This window comes from Spea bombifrons, chromosome 5 (genome assembly GCF_027358695.1).
Source record: "Spea bombifrons isolate aSpeBom1 chromosome 5, aSpeBom1.2.pri, whole genome shotgun sequence".
Taxonomy (NCBI): domain Eukaryota; kingdom Metazoa; phylum Chordata; class Amphibia; order Anura; family Pelobatidae; genus Spea; species Spea bombifrons.
This window is the reverse complement of record NC_071091.1, coordinates 40,523,244-40,550,908: the sequence shown is the minus strand read 5'-3', so window position 1 is coordinate 40,550,908 and position 27,665 is coordinate 40,523,244. Positions and strand designations below refer to the sequence as shown.

Genomic DNA, 27,665 nt, shown 5'->3' with positions numbered 1-27,665 from the left:
TATAATTATTTCACTATGTGAAATTTACACACTGAGATATGGTACTTAAGGAAAAGGGGTAGATTGTTGTTGCCAAAATTGTTAATAGATCCATTGCATCTTTGTTACATAATTTGTTCTGGTACCTACAGATAGGCTTATGTGTATGTTCCCTGGGGCAGAGAAGATCAAAAATAGTTGGTAGATCTTGTGAAATAAATTATATAAATCAATAAATAATAATGCTAATGAACTGTAGTATGACCCTATAAAATCATATTACTGGATCATCATTATATAAAGGGCAATGTTTGGTCACAAAAACACATGCGATCTTAAAAACCTCAAAGACTCAAATGATCATCTATTTTATAATACCCAGTAAAATAAGAACCACAAAATCACATTTTCTATGCATTATACATGAGATTATTGTGGCCAATGTGTAGGGATAGGCAGATACAAAGTGCATACAAGGGCACACAACGTCTTGACATGATTTGTGGAAGTGCATATGGGGCTTTTAGTGAAATCTTGCTGCTATGCCTCGGTTTATTTGCGGTAATGAAGTGTAACATACTGTACATGTTATCAACAAATTCATACAATATGAACCTTCTGAGAAAGACTTTTCTCAGTCCTAAAGACTTTTTTTTATTTGGAGAGGGTATTATTGACTCTATCGTGGCATTATACACTAACCCCTCAGCTAAGTCAGGACATTACATCCCATTGATTTAATATGAGAAATGGAACACATCAAGGCTGCACTGTTTCCCCCTTGTTATACATGTATTGAAAAAGAATATGGGTCGGTTCTTTGGAATGCAAAATACGTTTCTGATCCAGAGAATTTGTAACCAATACTTTTTAAAGAAACTGAAAAAACGGTAGGTTTTAGAATGACAAGTCCCAAGCTAGGTGTATCGCTACAATGGATGAAATACAAAATAGACTGAGAGGTTTTTTTCTCTTTTCATAGGGATTAAATATTTAGGTTTGATAATACTAAATAGGATAGAGACGTTCTTCGACATAAACAGGGGTGTATCTAGAAGGGTCCTGGTGCGAAAATGACCCTAGAGCCCCCATCTTCAACAACTTATCTGTGCCTTCTTTGCCCCCCTTCCGACATACACTCTGGCACATATATGTAAACATACTTACACAAATTACACACACTTACTCACACTCACTAACACACAAATACACATTAGTTCTTACACACACTCCATCTCACCCCACTTACACATCCATGCTCACAAACACACAATTAAACATTTATGCTTACACACAAAATTACACATCTATGCTCACACACAGTTACATATCCATGCTTACACACACAATTACACATCCATGCTCACACACACACACACACATACAATTAAACATCCATGCTCACACACACACATACAATTAAACATCCATGCTCACACACACAATTACATATCTATGCGGACACACAAGTAGACATCCCTGCTCCCACACACACAATATTACACATCCATTTTCACACATACATAATTACACATCCATACTCACATACATACATAAATACAAACACATATACATACATCCCACCTGCCCTCGCTTACCTCTTACCACTGCAGCAACTTTTTCGATGGCTGCTCGAACATTTTGCGGGCAGCCTCTGTTTCCGTTATCCTGTGCTGGTTCAAAATAGTTTTGAATCGGCATGAGGAGACTTACAATGGGTCGCCCTGTAGTTATGACAATGGTTTGGCAGTAAGTGTAATTGTTTTAGTTTACACTGTCACTTGATGGATGTTGAGAGCCACACAACTAGGGCTGCAACAACTAATCGATAAAATCGATAATAATCAATAATGAAAATCATTGCCAACGAATTTCATTATCGATTAGTTGAATCGATTTTTATTGATTATAAAATGAGGGTTTTTTCAGAGCAAATGCTCTGAAAAATATCCCTTGTTTTATAATCCGTTTAGTCTGACTCACAGCAGCAGCTCCTACTTACAGTTCCTCCCTGCAGTCACTGCTGATTGGCCCACCCACTTCCTTCTTCCAGTCCCTCCCTGCAGTCACTGTCGAGTGACTGCAGGGAGGGACAGGGAGAAAGAAAGGGGTGGGCCAAAGTGCCGATTGGCCCCGCCCATTTCTTATACTGTCCACATGGCTCAAGAACTCATCTAACTGGTGAGTATAAAATTTATATCTGGGCTGCTGAAAGTTAGGGGCAGTTATAGTTAATGGGGTGTTTAGGGTTCATTTAGTGGCAGTTATAGTTAGTGGGGTGTTTAGGGTTAATTTAGGGGCAGTTATAGTTAGTGGGGTGTTTAGGGTTAATTGTGGTTGATAGGGTCTTCAGGGTTAATTTAGGGGCAGTTGTGTTTGATGGGGTCTTCAGGGTTAATTTAGGGGCAGTTGTGGTTGATGGGATGTTTAGGGTTAATTTAGGGGCAGTTGTGGTTGATGAGGTCTTCAGGGTTAATTTAGGGGCAGTTGTGGTTGATGGGTGTTTAGGGTTAATTTAGGGACGGTTATAGTTAATAGGGTGTTTAGGGTTAATTTTAGGGCAGTTGTGGTTGATGGGGTGTCTAGTGTTAATTTAGGGGTAGTTATGGTTAATGGGGTCTTCTCTTCAGGGTTAATTTAATGCTGAGGACTGAGGGTTAATTTAATTAATTTAATAAGGTTAACTTAAGGTGCAGTTAGAGGTAAAGGGGGGCAAACTGAGGGGAATCTAAATCCTGGGGGAAGTGAAGATTAACCCTGTATTTATTTATAAAAGTATTGTGTCATATGGCATATCAGGGGGGTATACGGCATACCTTGGGAGGACAGAGCGACATATCTGGGGTATAAGGCATATAGGGTATATAAGGCATATAGGGTATATATGGCATATAGGGTATATAAGGCATATGTGGGGAGGGCAGTGTGGCATGTCTAGGGGTATGTGGCAAGCCTGGGCTCAAATGTTCATAACTGGGGGGGGGCAGGTTGGGAAATAAAAACAAGAAATGCATTTTTATCAAAGTTTTTTTATTCTGCGGTTTGTTTTTTACATCCTACGTTACTTTATTAAATTATTTTAAATAAATGAAAAATTTACATTTTTTATCCGATTAATAATCGGCCAACTAATCGATTATGAAAATAATCGTTAGTTGCAGCCCTACACACAACCAGCATTCTCTAAGCAGTATCCAGCTCTGGCATTCTCTCCTTCTCCTCACCCACACTTACCAAAGCTGCTTTTATAATATGCACATAAGAAGACATTCTAATTGTTTACTGTATCTTGCTCATTTATTATGCAAACATCATTTCGGGGGTTTATTTTGTGAATACAACTGTAAAATGTGGGTTTTAGGACAAGTGATGTATTTAGTTTTTTCATTATTAGCAAACATTAACTGAGCGCTCTAGCATCTATAAAAAAGGTTGTAACTGGTATTTTCTTATTTCCTCTTCATTTTGAATTTAACATCACTTTTGCTTCACATGATAAGCATTCCCATAAACAATATAAGGAAAATTTGACATGATTAGCAAGCTATTTATAGTAAAATGCATATGAGCATATGACGGTACTAGTAATGATTTCTCTAGCACTGCATTTTGTAAGTGTTAAACTTAGCTGAGTAGGTGGAACAAAGCATATTTCTGCATAGTGATATTAATGCCCAGGTGGATACTACAATAAACAAAAAATAGACCACAAGGAGTTATTTGAACCAATTATCTCCACCTTCTCCTTTTAAGCATACCATTTCTTTTTTGCCCTTCAACCTACTTTCTGTTTCCTTTTTATCCTTGCTAAATGTTCTTCTTTTTACAGCCTGCACATGTCATTGCTTAAATCAGGCCCGGACTGGCCATCGGGCATTTGCCCGGAGGGCCGGGCGGCCCAGGGCCACATCGATGTAGGGGCTGATGGAGCTGCAGCTCCAGGCCCCTACCTTAAAATAGGCCCAGTCCGGACCGGAATGACTGGACCTATGCGGGCTCTACGGCTGTCCTTAATGCAGGGCAAAAGGGGCACCTGCTTCCCCTGTGCGGTAGAACAGGTTGTTTGCGGAAGTCTGCGAAGTTTGCGGAAGTTAGCGTACATCCTCAGTTCAGGGAAGGGGGTGAGGGAGGCTGTATGAAGGAGTTTGTGAGAGCGAGTGAGTGAATTAATGAGTATCTGTGAAGGAGTGAGTGAATGAATGTTTGTGTGCTGACATGAAGAGATGTTTACTCACATTCATTTTTATTTCTAACAAAAAGGAAATTGCTTCAACCATGTTTAAAAATACTGCATCATGCAAGCGCTAATATTTGTGCTTAAGAATGAAAGGTGCTTTAAAATACATGGTCTGATCGTGAAAGCAACAAAATATTTGCAACGGTTCTTCAAACCTAAACATTTGAATTTTGTAGTAAGACCAATTTGCACCACATCAAGTTGTCACGAGATGTGGAAGCCATTGTTTATGAACTTGGTGATGTTTCTAAAAGCTCAAAAATTATCTCCTTTGAACAAAATGCTGAACATAACATGATGGAATGATCTAGTGTTCCAAAAATAAATTATGAGCCAAAAAAGCATCTTATGAATTTACTGAATTTAAAAAAAAATGTGGAACAAGGACTATAGTGTAGAGAAGAAATAACTTACAGTCCATTAGAAGCTCAAACAGGTAGTAAGAACTAGACTTGTGCATTCGTCTTCAGGCGAACATGGAAACGAGCACGAAGAGTGCGTTTTCGTGTTCGTTCCGAAGACACGCCGAAGAGAAGACGGCGGCGGTAAAACGTAGGCGAAGACGAAGACACACACCACGAAGATCTTCGTGATTGTCTTTGTCTACCATTCTTCCCCCCCTCTTCTAACTTACCTTGTCTTCGTGGCTTCGCGGCATCGCAGCAGTTCCCGGAAGTTCGCCGTCACGGGTTACAGGGCAGTGCGAATGAGCCTATTGGTCGCCTACAGGGACCTCCTCTGGCATCAACCAATTGGTTGATGCCAGTGGAAGACCCTGCAGGTGACCAATAGGCTCACTCGCACGGTCTTTGTAACCCCTGACAGCGAACCTATGGATTTCCACTCCCGTTAACCCCTTCAATGCTGCGTTATCTAACACAGCATCGAAGGGGTTAACGGGAGCGGAAATCCACAGGTTAAAGGGCCGTGCAAGCGACCAATAGGCTCACTTGCACGGCCCCTTAACCCTTTAAAAAACAAAGTTAACCCCTAACTAATTGAACAGGGAGGGGTTTTAAAACCCCAATGCTGCAGTTTACCCTGCCGATGCCACTGATCTCCCTCCCTGTTCAATTAGTTAAATGTCCGAACGAGCGACTTCATTGTTCGCTCGTACGGACATCTAATTAATTGAACAGGGAGGGAGACCAGGGGGATGTGCCGGGTAAGCTGCAGCATTGGGGTTTATATATATAATAAAACATTCTTTTTATCACATTATTTGTATTAAAATGCCAGAAAGCAAAAGAGTTAAAAGGCCCTAATAAATTAAATACATTAGACATAATGGAATCAAAACATTTGCTACTGCAAACATTTTTAGATGAAAAAGTGGGACAAAACAGTGATCACATTATTCTTCACGATATAGGGGGTTACAAGGCATATCATGGGATAGAGTGGCATATAGGCGGGTATAAGACATTTCTAGAGGCACAGTGGCATAAAGGGGGTTAAAAGCCATATCATGGGACACTCTGCCTCCAGAAAAGCTGCTTTCAATCCCACTCGCAGTCCCTTAGTGGCTGTTTTGAGTATTGGTCTGCCAGCTGCCCAGCCCACGGACCAACCGGCCCACAGGGAAATTTCCCGGTATCCCGGTGGGCCAGTCCGGCCCTGGTAATATATATATATATATTCTTCACAAAAATATTTACTTTGTTTTATGTTTAGGATAATCTCCTTTCTTTATTGCAATGCTGGAGTATTGCCCACTCACCACCATCTTAACAATTACTTTTTTAATTACTAGTAAAATGTATAACAGTAATTTATAAGGGTTTGAGGCACTTCTGGAATAAAGCCAAGAAGCACCAACTCCACAGTACCCATCAGTTGTATTTTTGGAACATTTTCCAGAAAACCAAGTAAACACTGACACAATCTTTGGAGACAACCACAGAATGCTGTTTCCCAACACACACTTCAATAGGTCACAGGCACTGAAGGATACATGACATGCAATCTGTCTGTTGTGTGGTACCATCTAAATAAAATATTTATAGTAATCCCACAGTGATTAGCACACATTGACACTTTCCATAAATTAAAAATTGCCTGCTACCAGTCTTCCTCTGTCAATACTCCTATTTCACAATATTTATCAACTTTACAAGAGGAATTCAATCACATCTTGTTAATTGATAGTCAAAGTCATGATATATCTACAATTATACTAGATATAATGCTTTAACATGTTCTTTCCTGATACGTATTGCAGTTCATTGAGCTAGACACATGTATAACAAGGTACTACTATCTGACACCCTAACCATCATTTTGCAGGGTCATTTGTCTGAGTATTATGCAAATACAAATAATCTAAGGCAACCGCCAGTATGACCAGTAACACACTGTTCCCCTCTAACACAGTTCTATATCTTTCCATAACTTTATCCTCTCCCCCAGCTGTGCCAAATCAAAACATGCAAACAAAACAAAAACATGTGAGACACATCTCTTATCTTTTCCTACTCTCTTCTTCATTACAATTAACTTGTCAGCATTCTTTCATAGAATCAATGTAACTCGTTCCAGGAGAGATCTGCATATAATTCCATGCATTCAGCTTTCTTCTTCTTAATGTGCTCTTTTGTTTTATAGTGAATTCTAGACAAGATGTCCCTGGGTTTGTTCAGGTTGAGTCCTCTGTGCTTAGGCAGCCTATGTGTTCTCTGTAGAATAATCCTTGTAGCTAATGTGTCTGCTGAAATACAAGCGAAAACTTATTTTTGCTTGTCATGCCAATTGTTTTGGCAATACACCAAATGCAGACATTATTTCACTGATGAGGGATCTTCTATCATTCTATCTATTAGACTGTCTCTGAGGGAGATGACGTTAGGATGCAAGCTCACGCGCTCCAGGAGTGAGAGCCAACGTGGAGAAGGAAAGAAGCTGACCATTGCCAAGCTGCTGGCATGGCCCTGCATGGCTCGCTCCCCTTCTGCCTCCCGTGTCCCGAGAGCCGGCTCTCTGCACGGGAGTTAACCCCCTGTGCCGACGACGTGCGGCTTGATTCAGCGCCGGAATGCTGCTAACTGTTGCTGCTGGCATCTACAGAAAGTGAGGCGCAAATAGATGCGAGCGTGCAGGCTCACAGTTTAACTCCAGTATTAAGCGCCCCCTCTCATCATCCACTGGCGACTGCTGACAGGGCTCCTGGAGAAAGGAGCCACATTTGGAGTTAACCCCAACAACGGAGGGGTCCTGCCTCTGATGGAAAAACCTCAGTGCATATACCCTCTGAAGTTTATTTCCAAGGCCGCAGTGAGTAATCTCCTTGTGGTTGGAAATATTGATTAATACAGCGGAAGGGAGAGAAGGGAACAAAAATAAAAAGGTACTTTTTTTTCCTCACCTGCACTCTTCAAGTATTTGATTGAAGGAAGAAAAAGAATCAACTGTATTTACATTCTTTCCTGTACTATATGGACTATTATGAGATAATTAGATTATTGGGCCAGCCTAGAAGGCTAAAACAACACCTAAAAATGTTATACTTACTACCTGAAATATACCGACTCGCCTCCTTTCTAAGATGGTTAACAAAAAAATGCAGACAATAAACCTACTCCTAAGAGAGAGAAGAATACAGATAAAATGCAGGACCAAAAAAACAATAAAAATGTACCTGCTTTCTTTTCTCCAATAGCTCAACCTAGCACTCTAAATACCTCTTTATTATCCACTGAGAACACAGATTGCTCTAATAATATAACGTTATCCAGCCCAGAAGAACCTCGAGCAGCCGGTGAAATTACGGCGCCCAAAGAGATTACGACATCTCTCCAGAAAACAGCAATTTAAAACAGAATATTTCAAAGATAAACGTGATGACAAATAGAAGACAAGATGGACTCCATATGTTTTACGGTAGCAAATGGCATGACCAAATTGAAAAGATGGAAGCCAAAATTATAAATTTAGAACAAATACTAAATGATCTGGAAGATAGATCGAGACGGATGAATTTACGGATTGAGAATATCCCAGAGAGTATAAAACAATATGACCTTGAAACATTTTTAATACAATTTGATAAAAACTCTATAACTGAACTGTCCCACAGAGTAGCAAAACCTAGGGCTTTGCGACACTAAAGATCTTTTAAGACCTATCCTACAAAGACAAATCCGGAAATCTTTTGCCCCAGTTACCAAGTTATTAAGAGAAAAAAACATTGTATATAAATGGGGGTTTCCAGTTAGTATAATACTCAACATAGATGGAGCTCGTTCAACTCTGAACTAACCAAAAGCTTGCCAGGAATGGATCTGCCTGATTGCTATGTAAGTAAATACCTATCCAAGTAATATCAATGAATGGTTCAACTTGTAAACATCGATCATAAAATGAACATTAATATTTAAGGGAAAGGAGAGGGAGAAAAAAAAGGAACTTACGTTAGTGAGCACTTTTTTTTGTAATTTTTAACATTTTTATCATAATATGAGCATAGGTATTTAATAGAGAATTTGAATCACCGATCACAATATGAGAATTGATATTATGATTAATATATACGTTTGTAATCTGCAATCACTGATCACAATAGGAGCCCTGGTATTTAAATGTGTTTTTAATCAAATCTAATTAGACAATTCATAAATTGTCTTTCTTTTTCCTTGCTATACAAGAAGCTAATGGTTAGGGAAAGTAGTTTGAAATATTTATCATTAGGAGCACTGGTATTTAATGGAGCATTTATGGTACTGTTCACATTTAAATTAGATAACTTGAAATCACTGATCACAATACGAGAACCAATATCATGAATAATTCATTAGTCTGATATTTTAAATCACTGTCCTCAGTATGAGTACTGGTACTTAAATGAAAATGTATGTTCTTAATTTAAAGCTAATTAGACAGCTTATAAATTCTTTTTTTATTATTATTATCAAATAAATGGCTCAATGTATGGAGATAATATCTCAAAACCACTGATCATTCCATTAGAACTGATACTTTCACTAATCCACTAGCCTGTTATGCGAAAGCACTGTTCATAATTTGAGTATTGGTTTTAAATGAGAATTTATTTTTTATTTTTTTTTTATGATCATTTTTAAATCTAACAGGGTTGGATAGAAAGTACAACAACAATTGAAGAAGATATCCACTGATACTCTCATGATGGATCTGTAATAGATAAAAAACTAGTGCTTTAGAAGGAATAGGCACTACAATGAGATTGGATTTTATCTCATATCTCTGTTTTTATGTTAACTGTTTTATGTTATATATGTGCGCGATTGTTATTGTTTGTAAACACAACGTCCTTTGCAAGTTTTATTGGGGATTTAGAAGTTAATAGAAAGGGAATCTCAATGGTTAAATGGATGACCTTAAACTCCCAAGGTCTTAACACAAACCATAACATTTTTTAAAGTCCAGGAGACACGCTGGACAAGTGATAAAAAGAAAAAAGGCCCCTACTAGGATACTCCATAATGATAGAAGTTTCTATGCAAAATTTAAAAAAACGCGGAGTCGCTTTCCTTGTCTTGGATAGAATAAAATTTAACATTTTATATAAGATCATAGACCATGAAGCTAGATATATTTGCCATATAGAAGAAAAACCCTATTCGATTATTAATATATATGCCCCAAATATCAACCCTCTATCTTTACTGCAGAATATACTAGATAAAATAGAAGGAAAGACGCAAGGTCAAATCCTGAAAGCAGGGGAATTTAATGCAGTGATAGACCCAGAGTGGGATAAGAGTCTTATATAGCACCAAACATATTCAAAAGAGGTTACAGGGCAAGCAAAAAAATTATAGCACATTATAAAAGATATAAAAAGATATAAAAGATATCTGTATGATACATGGCGAGTATTTAACCCTTGGAACAGAGACCATACACATTTTTCAAGGGTGCATTGCTCATATTCAAGGATAGATCTGGTTCTAGGGAATATTGTTGCTATGAAAAATATAAAGAAAATAAATAAATTATAAAAGATATAACTTGGTCAAACCATAACCCTGTTATTTGGATTACAGAATAAGATAACAATTTTACTAGAAAAAGAGACTGGAGGTTAAAGGAAACTCTTCTACCTAAAGAAGAGACCCGGAATGATCTCTCTCAATCAACAGAGCCTTTCTTTATGGAGAACGAGACACCTGATACCTCCCAAGTTAATATCTGGTGTACCCTTAAGTCAGGTATGCGGGGGTACTTGTTCAAAACAGGCGCAAATGAAAAGTAAACAAGAGAACTCACACTCTCTGAACTATATCTGACCTTATATCAACTTACAAATGCAAATAAAGCAAATTCCTCAGTAGAAATGTAAAAAAAAATATCTCAGGTCCAAGACAGAGTTAAGGGACTCCTATTATGTGCAGTTAAAGAAAAACTACAAGAATTAATACAAACCTGGTATTATAAAAGTAATAAAGCGGATAAATTACTGACTGCTAAACTAAAAAGAAAATACTAAAAAATAACGTTAGAAAGAGATCCTTTTATAAACTTGAGGAAATATGCAAGGCTTTTGGATCTTATTATAAAGACCTATACAATCTGCCAATGGATAGAGACAATCTTAAACTGAAGCATTACCTCTCCAAAATTAATTTACCCATGATTTCAGAAGATCAGTGTTGAACCCTTAATCTCCTGTTTAGCCAATGAGAAATTCAAAATGCTATACTTAAGTTGAAACTTAATATTGCCCTAGGACCAGATGGCTTCTCCAATGGTTTTTATAAAATTTTGTAGAGAAACTAACACAGAAATTAACCAATATGTATAATGACATATGTACTATGGGACTATTCCCTGAAGAAATGCTTCAAGCTAATATAATACAAATTTTAAAAGCTAACAAATATTGGCAACTATAGGCCAATTTCGTTAATAAACATAGATACAAAAATGTATGCATCTTTATTAGCCGAGAGGCTAAAAGAAGTAACCCCCCAGCTGACTAATTCAGATTAAGTAGGATTTGTTGCAGGTAAAATCCCTGGTAATAATGTGCGGAGACTAATGGACACATTTAACTATATAGAGAGGAGTCAATACCCCATGCTGACCCTGTTTTTGGATGCTGAAAAAAGCATTTGACAGGGTCAGCTGGACATTTCTGAGAGAAACACTACAAACATGTGGCTTTCAAACAAATTTTTTAGATCAGAGTTCCCCGCACCGGACAGTCGGGGAAGGTCTGCGCTATGGACGCAGACAACCCCCGCTGCTAACCACACCTCCTTCCGGCTGCAGCGGAAGTTGTCTACGCAAATCACGTAGATGTCTATACGCTGTCCGGCTACATGACCGGGGAGTCAGAAGCACCGGTAAGTTTGGGGGGGGGCGGGTTGAGTGTTAAATGGCATAGTGCTCTATGAAATGCCTTTTAACCCCTTTAATGCCACTCTGCCTCCAGAAATGCCTTTTAACCCTCTATACGCCACTCTGCCTCCTGAAATGCCTTATACCTCCCTATATGCCACTCTGGTATAAGGCATTTCTGGAGGCAAAGTGGCACATAGGAGGTCAAAAGGCATAAATCTCATGACGCAGCTATGATAATTCATACTAAAAAATGGCTTGGAGTAAATAACCAGAATGAAGAGTGGTATCAACAAGAGGCAGAGGATCTTCAACTACAAGACATGGGTGTAATATTATGGGTGAATTTGAAGGGATAATGGTTTAAATTAAAGCAGCAAAATGTTCTGATAAACGGACTATTACACTTCTGGTGGAGATTTAGAAAGAAATTAAAAATACAGGGCTTATGCCGATACCTCCATCAAGCTCCTAGAGATATGTATACCAGATTTGAAATTAGCAAGGTGGCAATATTATGGCATAACCTGTTTAGACCAATTAATGATGAATAATAAACCTAAACAGTTTACAGAACTAAGGAAATAATTTTCCCTCCCAAATAGAGAGATGTTCACTGACTTAAGACTCCGAGAATACATACAAAAAGAATTTAAAAATCTACCTTCATGGAAATTTGATCCAGAAATTAAAAATTAGAAATAATGAATAGATACACATTAGATAACAATTTAAAGATTAAGTATTTATGGGAACGGGAGATTAACATAAAGATTGCAGATTCATCCTGGTACTCCATAATTCCAAACCTAAAAGAAATGCCATTGTTTAAATCTTATAGAAATGCAGTATAAATTACTTAATAAATGGTACTTAGGACCAGAAAAAATGTATCAAACCCCCTCAGGGGTATGCTGGAGATGTGAAAAATAACAGGGTTCCTTTAACCATATATGGTGGCACTGTGATAAAAACTGGTGAGAGAGCTATTGGAAAAATAAAAATAAAAATTCCCCAACTCCATGTTGAACTTGCTCTGTCTTGTAGTTCTGTTTAATAACTCACTATGTCTCTATTTTCTGTAAAAGTATAAAATGCATTTATGTAATGTTATATGTTGTAAAAATAAAATGTATAATAAAAAGAACAAAAAAGACTTATTCTGTCTCAGCAAACTTCTCTTTTAGGCAGTTATAAATTCATTGTGAACATCTAAGATCTCATCAACCTTTTGCTTAAGCTTGTTAATTCTTTCAATTCTTTAATATCAGCTGTAAAAGAGGCAATGCTCATTTTTATTTGATCTCTTAACTCTCCATGTAGGTCTTTTATTTCCTTGACAAAAAGATTTGTAGAGAATTAGACTCATCGTTGCTCTGCTGCCTCTGCTCAGATGTCAGGCAAGAGTCATCTGTACAAGTCTTTTGTGGAACACTAAGCCTTCAAGTCTTTTCATCTTGATTTTCAGTTTGAATAGCTGCTAACCTTTCTACTAGCTTTATTTGGTCTTGTAAGACGGCATATCGAAGTTAGGTTACCGTGGATGTAAAAGATGCAAATTATCCACTTTAATTACTCTTTCAGTACAAGACTAGTGACAGTAAATTAATTTAAATGAAATCTAGCTTGTTTACTTGTGTCTTTTTACTTGCTGCAGTAATTACTCCTCTTAAGTTTTTTTTTGTCCTGTGAGGTACTTCCCCCAGGCAGAAGCCTGCCTTTCACTATACATGCACATAGGTAAAGGGTGATGTTGTGTGTACAAATCTTACTCTGAGTATTAGGACCTTACATGGTCCATAGCGCAGCAGGGGGAATCGTAGGTAGGAATGGCTACGAACTGAGGTCACCCACCGATATTAATAATCACCAGTACCAGTGGACAAGAATGTAACAAAAAACAAAGATAATTCCAGCTCACCATTTAGATGTTTTGCAGAGACGCTTCAAATTGCAGAGAGCACGGGATAGAAGGCCGAGCCATATCCTCGGTTAATCCAAATAACAGTGTAGATAGAAGATCCAGCTCCACAAATAAGGGTTTAAAAATTCAAAATTTAATTAGACCAGTTAAAACATGATAGACAAAAAAAGAGATGTGCTCAAGTGATTGAGAAAAAATACGCCAACGCGTTTCAAACCTTACGGTTCTTAATCATGGCTTAAATGTATGTTGCTGCTACTGCACCTTATATATAAATGACTTTGTCTAGAGATTGATCTATGCTCACGCCCCCTCGTTAACCCATAATTAGTCAACACAGGGAGTGGGTGCAATTGATACAAACCAAATCAAGGGAGCGGGTGCAATTGATACAAATCATGGTACACATGGAAATTCTACACCAGATGATAATTCCGGTACGTATAACAAATGAAAAAGATTCAACTTAATAATAATAATAATAATATATTATATATAAAGCTTAATAAATATATGCTAGGTCATTTCTATAATTCATGCCCACAGGAAATCTCGTGTCAAGGCATAAAATCCAAAAAGCTTCCCTTAGGCGAAGAGCACGGGACCAATCTCCTCCCCTTTTAGGGGGGTGAACGCGTTCTATGCCTATTACTTCTAAATTTGTTGTGTTACCATTATGTATTTCACTGAAATGTTTGGATAAACCAGACATGGATCGTAGCGAAGAAAGAGCTGTATCTAAATTATGTATTCATGTATGTATTCATGTATGTGTTCATGTATACGTCTTTTAAACTTTCGGGTAGTGCACCCGACATATTGTACATTACATGAAGTACATGTTGCTAAATATATGACATGCGTTGTATCACAATTGATGAAAGTTTTTATAGAGTAGCTTTTGCGATTACTTAGTGACCTAAACAAATTAGTTTTCTTGATGTAACTACACAAGTTGCACCTGGGTTTAGAGCATTTGTAACATCCTTTAAGATGTAACCAACTACGTACATTATCACTGGTTGAAAAGTCACTAGGAGACAATTGATTACGTAGTGTACAGCCTCTTTTCGCTACTACTTTAACACCATATCTGAGAATCTCACTGAGGATATCATTTTCATAAAGCACCGGTAAATGCCTGATTAAAATATCCTTTATGTGTGTGAACTCAGTGCTATATGCAGTGGAAAATGTAATATGCTTTGGATCATAATTAGCGTGTTTTTTGGGCTTATAGGATGAAACATCTGAATCTATGGTGAATAATAAATCACTATGTTTTTTTGAGCTTACCATACTGTATTTGCTCGATCATAAGACGAGGTTTTTTCCAGAGCAAATGCTCTGAAAAATACCCCTCGTCTTATAATCGAGGTCGTCTTCTAATCAGACCTCATTCTGCTTCGGCCGTGCTGCTTACCGGGCTTTGATCGCGAGCACCGTCTCTGCTATTAGCAGCAGGAAACAAGAAGCTAGCACAGTCCTCACATAACTCTACCTCCCCCCTCCTTCCTCTGGGGGCGGGGCCAGAGAAGTTGCTCGCACAGCCGGGCCCCTGCAGAAGTCTGCGAGTGGGAGATCTGCAGTTCAGGTAAGGGGGTGGGGAGGGTTTTTGTGATTAATGTGTGAAGTATGTGTGATTAATGGAATGAATGAGTATTTAAATGTTTGTGAATGAGTGTGTGTGTGATAGCATGGATGTGTAAGGGGGGTGGGGGTGGTAGCATGGCATAGGGAGGCTGTAATCACACTTCTAACATCCCCAGGTTCCAGCATGTACTGGCTGCCTTGGCTTGATAGGAGTGTGATTGCTGTTAGCAGTATATATATATATATATATATATATATCTCCATCTATTTAAGATGGTATTAGAGTAACCTTTTCTTCTGAGTCTATTGGTAATGTCATTACGTGTGATGTCATAACTCAATTCATTTGAAGAGGCTCTTTTCGCACAAATATATTCACCTACAGGGAGATTAGGAATTACATGTCGAGGGTGGCAACTCGAAGCATGTAATGTACTGTTCCCAGACGTGGGTTTATGGAACAAAGACGTGACCACCTTGGCTCCAACCACGTCACCGGTTAAACAAACATCTAGAAAATTAATGGTATTACCACCTCATTCTAATGTAAATTTGAGATTGAATTCATTAGAATTAATACGATGTAAAAAATTATCCGCCTCAAAACGTGGCCCTGTCCATACCAGGAGGAGGTCATCTATATATCGGCCATACCAGCTAATCCAAGATGAAAACGGATTGGTGGCCGTATATAGATGACTCTCCTCCCAGTAGGCCATGTAGAGATTCGCCAAAGTGGGGGAAAATTTTGCACCCATAGGACAACCAGTAATTTGAAAATAAAAATTGCTGTCAAACCTGAAAAAAATATGTTCTAACAAAAATCATAGAACATCCAAAACATATGATTGTAAAGTACTATATGTGCTGTATTTCTTTAAGTGAAAATTAACTGCAACCACAGCCTGTTTATGGGGAATGCAAGAATAAAGTGAGACAACATCACATGACATCCATGAACAGCCATCTGACCATGGCATAACATCCATAGCTGTTAATAGAGATTTAGTATCTCGTATATAGACCATAGTACGAATAACTAAAGGTTGAAGCATTTCATCCATCCATGCGCCCAGTCTCTCATGTACTGACCCTATCCCCGCCACAATAGGGCGAAGGGGAGGGGGGGAAACATTTTTGTGAATCTTAGGCAGCGCATGAAAAACAGGGCAAACCAGAAAATCAGGGCATAAGAACTCCTGTTGTTGAGTAGAGAGAATATTCAGGGAGACGCCCTCAGACACTATGTGTTTCAACTTCTGCTTAATTAGCTCAGTAGGGTCGTGAGATATTGGTTTATATGTAGATGTGTAGAACAAGTTGCTTGTATAGTGCCCTGTCCATGATAACTGTGGCTCCTCCTTTGTCAGCTCCACGAATAATCAAATAGGGATTAGTTTTGAGTTCCTGAAGCGCCAAATGTTGTGATTTGGTAAGATTTTTGATTGAGTTTTTTCTACTGGCGTCTAATTGCTTTAGATCCTGTTCCACCTTGTACTGAAATGTGTCTATCGACGTAGTGCGGGAATTTATAGGATAAAAGAATGGATTAGAAGTTTTGAATCTGTCTTTAGTATCTTCAATAAATGAATCCATTTCTGGATATTGAGCAGACTGTAGATCTATAAGGTTGAGTAATGACACATTATCCACAAATGAAGAATGTAACGGAAGTTGACTAGATCCCACAATATTGATTTCACTTTGGATTGTTTTAGTAGAATCTGTAGTATTAATATGACTCAGAGAATTCTCCGTAAAAAAAGTTTTTTTTAATTGTCAGCGATCTAACAAATCGGTTAACATCCTGTAGGGTATCATATAAGTTGAATGATCGATCCGGAACAAAATGTAACCCTTTTCTCAAGACCTCCACTTGCTCATGCGTTAATATGTTGGCAGATAAATTGATAACAGATGAATCATTTATTTGTTGATACTGTTGGTATCGAGTGCGTCTGGTTCGACCACTTTCTATGTTTGCGTCCTGCCCGATGCCCCCTGCGTTTTGTTCTAGCTGTTGATATTGCGTATGGTTTTTCTTTTGTGGTTTTTTGGTAGGGGCAATCTCGTTTTTTGTAGCTCCTTGATGGTCATACTGTTGCATGGTGTTGGATTTGTAGCTACGATCAGTGGTATCATCCTCTGATGCATCTGTGCAATAATCAGTTGTATCGGCATCTGAAGAACTAAAATTAACTGATTTTTTGATGGAACTGGAGCTATCTAGATTGTTTTATTTGAGAATCGACCTCGGTCGTTTGCTTCTGTAACTCCTCTGCCATGTGTAAACTGAATTAGTCGCATAGTCTTTTAAATCTCTGTTAAATTTTTTTTTTTTACCTGTTGTAATAATTTTCTCCAGATTTTCAAGATGTTTATTCATTTTGTTTTATAATTCCACTAGACTGGTTACACACTCGTACTTACTGAGAGAAAGATTAATTTCACTTATACTCTTCTCCAATTTCTTTAATTTATTTTGTTCATGTTCTATTATAATGTTCATCAGCTTAAAGGAGCATTATCCATTGGGCTCGGATAGTGCCTGGGTGCTCCTGAGAGGGAGGGTGGCCACTAGTGGCTGCAGGTAGGCATACATATGTGCCAATTCTAGAAATTGGCCGAATAGGAACTAATGTCTATGTTAACTTTGTTGTTAACTGTTTTATTTAACAAAGAAATATTATGCAAAAAAAAAAATCGGACAAAAACTAAATAAATTAGATTTATTATCCTGGGGTAATTATTATTATCAGAGGTAAAGGAGAGTATTCACTAAGCTGCAAATGTATGCAAGCAGGCTAAATATGTGAATTTGCAGCAGCAATCTGGCATGAATTTGTCAAAAGTGCAACTTACAAATTCAGTAAATCATACACTACTTGCATATAGAGTATTCAGTTGATGCAAGTTGAAAAAAAGGAAAGAAAATTGCAGATTTATTACATTAGTTTAAGTTCTCAAATTTCACTTGGAATGGGAGTTCCCTTCCGGTACAGTTAAAAAATAATAATAATAAAACATAAAAAATGTGCACTTGCACAGTATGCCCGATGGCCAGGGCAGGCCTGCCTAATTACATCAAGTACCCTGATACTTCTATCAGTTTTAAAATTAAAAAAATGCAAAATAAATTGTCCGTTTATGGAGAGGAGGACAATTATATACAGTTCTAGCAGAAGATTGCTGTAGTTCAATATTCTAAACACCTACATCATTTGATATATAGCAAGAAATATTATAGGTGGAAACAAAAAAACACATCAATTAAAGCAAATTATTACAGAGTTCCTATTAGGCGACTCGGAACCACTTCCACAAACGGTCTTCTTGTTTTTCTGTGCCAAGGACGTCCCAAACCTCAGGGTTTCATAAACAGGGTCTACTTTGTTACCACATGCTGCAAAACAAAAGTTATTCAGAAATTTAGAGGAAAAGTTATTTATATTGCATATAAAACACATATATTGTCCACTATTTTAGAAAAACTAATCTGAAAAAATGCTACCTCTGGTTCACAAAGCTAATGAAAACTTAATTAATTAATAATTTCCCACCCACCATAATAGTTTATTTTTGAAAGAAAACATCCGAGAAGTCTTTAGTTTGGCCATCTTCCCAGATAAGCTTTAACTTAAAAGTAAAAGCCACATTTCAACAAATTAGATTTCTAACTCAGAGTCTGCTTGCATATTTGCTGGATCAAGGACCATCTGCTTCAAGGTCCAACATGTTGCGCGTTCAGACATGGTACTCTGGAAGCATTGTCAAACACTAACTTACACCCACCAGGCAAGCATTGTTTTTAACACAGAAATCGTATAGTTCAAGTGATTCTGTGTAGGTATAGGCAAATCAGTTTAACATTGAACTCCTCTTTTTGGCTCTTAATCCACTTTATCCATGCAAAGTGTTCGTTGTTAAACTGGTTTGCATACATATACCTACTCAGAGTCTGCTTGCATATTTGCTGGATAAGAGAAAAAAACATGACTGCAACCTTATTCATTTGTTGATGCAAATATTTGAGGGATGTAGGGCTTACCAGCAGTCCACACAAATAGGATGAGAAGCTTTTGTATTCTGTGTGTTTGAAAGTGTTTAGTCATACTTGAGAACTTTCCAGATTTGCCCTGGAAGATTATTGTTCCTCCAGTCCAGCCTTTTGTTTTCAAGGTGGAGTTCATATCATTATGCTCAGCTAACCAGGCCTTGACTGGTCACCTGGAACACTGAGCAAATCCCAGGTGGGCTGCTGGCAGGCAACATCACATACACCACAAACTCATATTCAGCAGCATATGCAGTGCTGTGTGGATATGCCCAGCTGTGTTCTACGTGAGCCTACAAATGTAAAGTGCAGTCCATATGTCATCACGCGGCAGCCAGCCTTAAAGTGCCAGGGCCGCCTTGTTACCCCCAGTCCAGCCCCGCTGCTCACTCAGTTGTAAAATCTACCTGACAAATTAGCATTTACTTGTTATTTTTGGTCCTAGCCATTCTCATTGGGTAGGTAACCTCTGAGGTAGATGCAAAGCTTGCAACGTACCTTGAGTAGGTATATGTATGCAAATCAGTTTAACAACGAACACTTTGCATGGATAAAGTGGATTAAGAGCCAAAAAGAGGAGTTCAATGTTAAACTGATTTGCCTATACCTACACAGAATCACTTGAACTATACGATTTCTGTGTTAAAAACAATGCTTGCCTGGTGGGTGTAAGTTAGTGTTTGACAATGCTTCCAGAGTACCATGTCTGAACGCGCAACATGTTGGACCTTGAAGCAGATGGGCTACAGCAGCAGAAGACCACATCAGGTGCCACTCCTGCTAAGAACAGGTGAGGCTACAATTCGCAGAGGCTCACCACAATTGGACAAACGGACTGGAAGAACGTTGCCTGGTCTGATGAGTCGATTCCAGCTGCGACATTCAGATGACAGGGTTAGACTTTAGCGTAAACAACATGAAAGCATGTTGTTTACGCTAAACAACATGCTTTCATGTTGTTTACGCTAAACAACATGCTTTCATGTTGTTTACGCTAAACAACATGAAAGCATGGATCCATCCTGCCTTGTATCAACGGTTCAGGCTGATGGTGGTGGTATAATGGTGTGGTGGTATAATGGTGTGGGGGACATTTTCTTGGCACACTTTGGGCCCCTTATTACCAATTCAGCATCGTTTAAATGCAACAGCCTAACCTGAATATTGTTGCTAAACATGTCCATCCTTTATGATCACAGTGTACCCATCTTCTGGTGGCTACTTCCAGCAGGATAATGCAACATGTCACAAAGCTCACATTATCTCAAACTGTTTCCATCTCTGGGTTGTGGTGGAATGGGAGATTCACATCACGGATGTGCAGCCAACAAATCTGCAGCTGGGTGATGCCATCATGTCCATCTGGACCAAAATCTCTGGGGAATGTTTCTAGCACCTTGTAGAAAGATATGCCATGAATAATAAAGGCAGTATATATATATATATATATATATATATATATATATATATATATATATATATATATACATACACTGTATTTGCTGTATAAGACAAGATTTTTTTGCCCCTCGTCTTATAATCGAGGTCGTCTTCTATTCAGACCTCAAATAGCTGGAAAAACCAAATGTCCGCTGGGGCCAGGCTGCTTACCGGTGCTTTGGTCGCGAACAGCGTCTCTTGTACTAGCAGGAGAACAGGAACCCAGAGTCGTTACATGACTCTGCCCCCCTCCCTCTTCCTCTGGGGCGGGACAAGAGAAGTTGCAGAGGGAAGCAGCCGGACCCCTGCAGAAGTCTGCGAGTGAGAGATCTGCAGTTCAAGTAAGGGGGGGGGGTATGAGCATGTATGTGTGATTAAGGGAATGAATGAGTATTTAAATGTTTGAGTGTATGTGTGAATAGCATGGATGTGTAAGGGGGAGGGGTAGCATGGCATAGGAAGGCTGTAATCACACTCCTATCCTCCCCAGGTTCCAGCATGTACTGGCTGCCTGGGCTTGATAGGAGTGTGATTGGTGTTAGCAATTTTATATATATATATATATGTATATCTCCAGAAATGCCTTTTAACCCCCTATATGCCAGAGTGACATATAGGGGTATAAGGCATATCATGGGGCAGAGGGGCATATAGGGGGTTAAAAGGCATATCATGGGGCACAGTGGGATATAAGAGGGTATAAGGCATTTCTGGAGGCAGAGTGGCATATAGGGGGTATAAGGCATTTCTGGGGGCAGAGTGGCAAGCCTGGGGACAGATGTGCATAACTGGGGGGGGAGGTTGGCAAATAAAAGGAAATAAAAACAAAAGATATTTTTCTCAATCATAGTTTTTATTAAATATGAAAAAATAGTTTACAATCATGAATTAATATTTACTGCTAAAACTTTTTTTTCCTATAGGGTAGTCTTATATTCAGGCTTTTTCTTTTTTTCCTGAATTAATATTTAGATTCTGGGGGGGTCGTCTTATAACTGAGCAAATACAGTATATATATATATATATATATATATATAATAATAACAAAAGTTATGGTGGGTTAAGGTGATAGAAAACCCTTCCACCTAAAATTAAGGGGTAGTAGAAGCATTAATAAACACTCTTCTACCAGACAAGGCTTGTTTTGTTTACAAAAAACAAAAAACTGTCTGCGCTTCTTACCCTAATAAAGTTGGCAACAATATACATTTGTCCAATATACATTTGTATTATTTGAGCTTGTGAGTTTAGCGCACCAACATTTTTTCTTTTCCAAGGCTTGTTTTGTTTCCCAGAAATCCCATGGTGCTGCCACAACCACAAGAAATTCTGTTCCCACAACCCATTGTTGACGTTATTTGCATTTGCCTACCCAGAATTCCTTGTGGTTGTGGCAGCACCATGGGATTTCTGGGGGGACAACAAGCCTTCTGGCTTGTCTGGTAGATGTGGATGAGTGTTTAATAATGCTTCTACTACCCATATATATATATATATATATATATATATATATATAAACTTGTTATCATGACACCTGTCAGTGGGTGGGATAATATATTAGGTATCAAGTGAACATTTCGTCCTCAAAGTTGATGTGTTAGAAACAGGAAAAATGGGCAAGCGTAAGGATCTGAGCGACTCTAACATGGGCCAAATTGTGATGACTAGACAACTGGGTCAGAGCATCTCCAAAATTGCAGCTCTTGTGGGGTGTTCCCGTCTGCAGTGGTCAGTATCAAGAGTGGTCCAAGGAAGAAAAAGGGGTGAACTGGCATCAGGGTCATGGTCAGCCAAGGCTCTTTGATGCACGTGGGGGACAAAAGCTGGCCTGTGTGGTCAAATCCAACAGCTCAAATTGCTGAAAAAAAGTTAATGTTGGTTCTTATAAAAAGGTGTCAGAACACAGTGTATTGCAGTTTGTTGCATATGGGCCTGCATAGCTGCCGACCAGTCAGGGTGCCCATTCTGACCCCTGTCCTACAAAGTACTGGGCGGTTTGATGGCTCGGGCAATGTTCTGCTGGGAAACCTTGGGTCCTACCATTCATGTGGATGTTACTTTGACAAGTACCACCTATCGCAGCATTGATGTACACCATGTACACCCTTTCATGGAAACGGTATTCCCTGATGACATTGGCCTCTTTCAGCAGGATAATGCACCCTGCCACAAAGCAAAGAACGTCCAGGAATGGTTTGAGGAACACAGCAACAAATTCAAGGTGAAGGTCCCACCTCAACAACTTACAGGATTTACGTAGTTACATAGGCTAAAAAAAGACATGCACCCATCAAGTTCCATTTCTCCCACATCTGTTAATTGCTGTTGATCCAAAAGAAGGCAAAAAATCCAGTTTGTAGCTCTTTTACATTTTGCAACAAACTAGAACAAAATTCCTTCTTGAACCCAGAATGGCAGTCACGTCTCTCCTTGGATCAAAGGAGGATTTAAAAGATCTGCTGCTAACATCTTGTTGTCGGATACCACAGCACACCTTCAGAGGTCTAGTGGAGTCCATGACTTCATGGGTCAGGGCTGTTCTGGCAGCAAAAGGGGGACCTACACAATATTAGGCAGGTGGTCATAATGTTATGACTGATCAGTGTATATTGCAAATACAATTATAACAGGGGTCATATCATCTATAAGGGAGCACCCAGGATAACAAATACAATGTTCAGCTCAAGTAACCTTTCCTGTCTCCCTAAGCAGTCAACAGTGGACAGTGGCACAATTTAAGACATATAATAGATGAGTTGTCCTTTTAAATTTTCAACAATACATCATTTTAAAATGTTCTCAACATAAAATATTAGTAACTAAAAAAAAGTATGTTCTTATTCCAGGATTCATCATATTCAGAACCTTTCCAAATCATGCAGAGAAATGAAAGTGAGAAGGGAGGGAGAGGGGATAGATAGTGAAAAAAGGGTGGAGCGGTAGATAGAGGTGAGAAAGAGGGTAGTAAGAATATTGAAATAAATAAAGAGTGAGAATGAGTGAGAGAATTAATGAATTAGTGTGTAGATAAATTGTGTGAATGAGTGAGTATGAATTAATGTGTGGATGAATTGTGTGAATGAGTGAGAGTATGAATTCATGTGGATGAATTGTCTGAATGAGGGAGAGTATGAATTCATGTGTGGATGAATTGTCTGAATGAGGGGAAAAATTTATGAATTTGTGAGAATGCATTAATGAATATGTGTAAATGATTTGTGTGAATGAATTATGTGAATGCAAATGTGAATTAGTGAGTGACTGTAAAAGTCTTTGTGTGTATCATTGATGTATAATTGATTTGTAGAAAGGCAAAGATGACACAAGCAGGGTGTTTGAGCCTTGGGGACAAAGATGGCAAGTCCTATGTGTGTCATCTGGGTGCTGGTCAGGTTCTATGTGGGCAGTGTGAACGCCAGGGCTGGCTTTGGGTTGTGCAACCTGTGATCTATGCCTGTCATTTAGGGGATTTTATCTATACCTTTAATGCTTTAATACCTTTAATGAGTTTTTATGTGAATTCCAATTGATCTATACCTGCAAAGCTGGGTTTGTATGTTATTCTGTTGATCCATATCTGCTATGCTATGCTTCCATACTTTATTTATGTATACCTGCAAATACAGGGTTTGTATGTCTTATTCAGTTGATCCATACCTGCAATTCTGTTTCTATGTGTTGTTTATTTGATCAGTGCTGAGTTTACATGTGATTTCCAGTTGATCTATACCTGCAATGCTGGGTTTGTGTGTTCTGTTGATTTTATACCTGCGATGCTACATTTCCATACAATATTATTGTATGTCTGAAAATACAGGATTTGTATTTCTGATTCTATGCCTTCAGTGCTGAGTTCACATGTAAATTTCAATTGATCTATACATGCAAAGCTGGGTTTGTGTGTTAATGTGTTGATCTATACCTGTTATGCTATGTTTCCATACATTATTTATGTATACCTGCACATATAAGGTTTGTATGTCTTACTCAGTTGATCTATACATGCAAGTGCTGTTTTATGTGTTGTTTATTTAATCTATACCTATTTTTTGGGGCTAGGGAGCATGGCCCAAGGAAATGCTTGCGTAGGGTTCATTTTTTTCAATATAAAATGTATGGGCAGCAGGGGCTAATATTTATATATATTGACAGCTGGGGCTAATATTAACATATATTGGCAGCAGGGTCTAATATTTATATATATATATATATTGGCAGCAGGGTCTGATATTAATATATATATTGGCAGCAGGATCTAATATTTATTGATATATATATATTGGCAGCAGGGGCTAATAGTAATATATATCGACAGCAGGGTGTAATATTAAAGAAACTGCCAGTTCAGCTGTTATTTTGAAATCATATTTCAATCATAGTCTTTACTTCAGAGATAAGTACATATTATGTAGTTAAAAATGCATGTCTAACGCATATATATATATATATATATACACACACATATATATATATATATATATATACACACACCTGTGTGTGCGATCTCATGCGCTTCATAGTGTGTCCCTGAACGGCAGAAATAAAATGTGGTCACCCTATTTATGATGGCAATGCCCCAAACCTAGAGGTTTCTGAGCAACAGTTTTCAGTATACTGTTAGATATTGTGTTTATTGTTTTATTCTATGGCATTATTATACTTGAACATATTAAGCACAAGACATCCATTTTATTAAACACAATTTAAATTGTCTTTCTACAGCTTACATAAATGCATTCGCCTTATTTATATCTTTATCTCTACTTCTATTCTTGCAGTTTAATTGTTTTTTTCAGTAGTCTATAGTGAGCAATCCATAGCAGTCATACTTGACAGTTATTTCACTAAAACCGAGTTGAACATGATCTGGCCTCAGGTTTTACCTTGCAAGAATATTGCAAATACTATTTTCCCAAATACATCTTAACCCAATTCCAGGGATTCTGTTATTGGGGATTTCCCGAGGAGATCTGCCTGCACCTGCCTATACTATATGACCAAAAGTGTGTTGAAACCTGACCATCACACCTATATGACTTTGTTCGGCATCCCATTACAGAACCAAGAGCATTAATATGGAAAAACTCAAAAAGATTTGGGGTTGCATCTGTAGAAATATGTGCCAACTAATCCCAAAAGGGGTTCAATGGGGTGAATGTCAAAGCTATTCATATCTGGGGTGGGTCTAGACGTGACATGGGCAGGTCCAGCCACAGAGAGCATTACATGGGTTCAGAGTGGGAGAGGAAATGAGCTGGGAGTACCTGTAGCTACACTTCTCCTCTACTCCAAAGAAAGTGGAAACCTGGAGAAGCAGCACTTCACATAGAGCCTTATCTGGCAAAACTTGAGGATAACCCATATTTCACCTTGCAATCTATCATGAATGCTGCCAAGATGAAAGCACCTCTGTAAGACAACATATACAATGGGTATTTTCCAGTCCAAAACACAGAAAGGATTCAGATGATGAGTGTGTTTTTCCTTGTTACTCTAGATACCTGGTAGTTGTATTTGGCCTCAAATCTTTAAATAAAAGCCACCCAGGGTGTAGTTGCCCGCCCCCCCCCCTCATTTCTGGGCAACATTCTTGGTCAGCAAGTTTAACATAAATATAATATGCCCTACTACACATGAAAAGTACTCACCAATTGGCATTACTTCTTTAATGCAGCCAAACTGCTCATGGATTAGGAGAGGAGAACTGTAGTAGCGTCGAAAACCTTTTGGCTAAAAGATGACATTCCAGTTGACAAAAAGAAACAATTTAATTGTATTTAAAATTTGGTTAAAAATAATTAATTTAGCAACAAGAGTAAAATACTAATCTGTCTAGTAGGCCTATTTCAGTATGCAATTGCTTTAATATTGCCCTTCATCTCCCATTTAGTTTGTCAAGTGCCTACAACAATTATTTCTTTCCTAATTCTGTACTGTACTTGCAGCGAATAAATGCAATTTATTGGTTTGTTTCTATATTTTGGTAGATAATAAGGAACTTAAAATTAATAAAATATTTTTACAATAAAAAAATCCACAACAGTCCATTATTTACTTACAAGCTTTCCCATGCACTGCTGAAAACTGATGGTCTCTGCACATTTGTGATGAATGCTCATCTTGCAAGCTTTGCAGCGTAGGCCATGTTTTGTATTTGTCCCTGTCAATTAACACAGATTGTTATTAACTCACATCAATAGTTTCCATGCATCTGACAATTTATTTCAGAGCCAAATCCTACCCACAGATAAAGTGTCTAGCAGAGTTAATACAGGGTCTGCATTCTATATGTTTTTGGAACATTTTTATAAATGCAATGTTCACAGTGACATAAATATTTTGACAATGTATGTTGGCATAATTGCAACAGGAGATAATAGTTAACTGTTTGGAAAATGAGCTTCAGGGAGATTCGGGAGAGAGAAGCTGTAAGGACTATTTCACGCTCCCACTTACTCTTACCTACGCTCTCTAAAACTCCTACTCACTCTCTTCTAAACCCTGTCCCTCAATTCCTCCTTTCTATGTTCCCCAACTGAATATCAGAAAGAGGGGCACATAAACGTGGAGAAAAATAACAACACAATAGTGTAGTACAATCAAATATAGTGATGTGATAAATGATATATTGCACTCACAAAAGTGATATGTAAAGAAGGCCCATCAGATGGAAGATAATCTTCTTGAAATCTGGAAAGCAAATAAGGAAACCAATGGTGCAGTGTTACAAAGCTTATGTTTAATATAAAGAAGCTCGTAAACTCACAAGAATGTTGGCATAACCGATAATGTTATGCTAAAAGGCACAATATAAAATATCCAACGAAAGGAAATGGAAGTCTCAATCTCCAACAAAAGATAGTAGTAGTATCAGTCTCAACGCGTTTCACCAAACACAGTTGGCTTCTTCAGAAGAAAATCAAATGAATAAAATCCAAATGGGTAAAACAAAATGTAATCCGTGGGTTCATGTCCTCAAGTTCCGGCTTTTAAAGTGGTTGTAAGTGCGTCCTCACGTCTGTGTGTGTTGCAGGTGCGTCATCGCGTAGCTACGTGTTACAGGTGCGTCATCGCGTAGCTACGTCCGTTTTCTTCCCATTATCTGCGCTTGTTCTCTGACT

General features: G+C 38.2%; 1 protein-coding gene across 1 annotated transcript in view; it reads right to left on the bottom strand.

Moving 5' to 3' along the window:
* The window catches only part of STAC (SH3 and cysteine rich domain), a 222,487-nt gene that overhangs the window by 104,600 nt on the left and 90,222 nt on the right, over positions 1-27,665 (bottom strand). The window contains exons 3-5 of the mRNA XM_053468144.1: positions 26,604-26,704; positions 26,193-26,274; positions 18,338-18,453 (exon numbers count right to left, since the gene is read on the bottom strand). Of these exons, the coding sequence (XP_053324119.1) occupies positions 18,338-18,453; positions 26,193-26,274; positions 26,604-26,704 (299 nt within the window). The remainder of the gene's footprint in view (positions 1-18,337; positions 18,454-26,192; positions 26,275-26,603; positions 26,705-27,665) is intronic.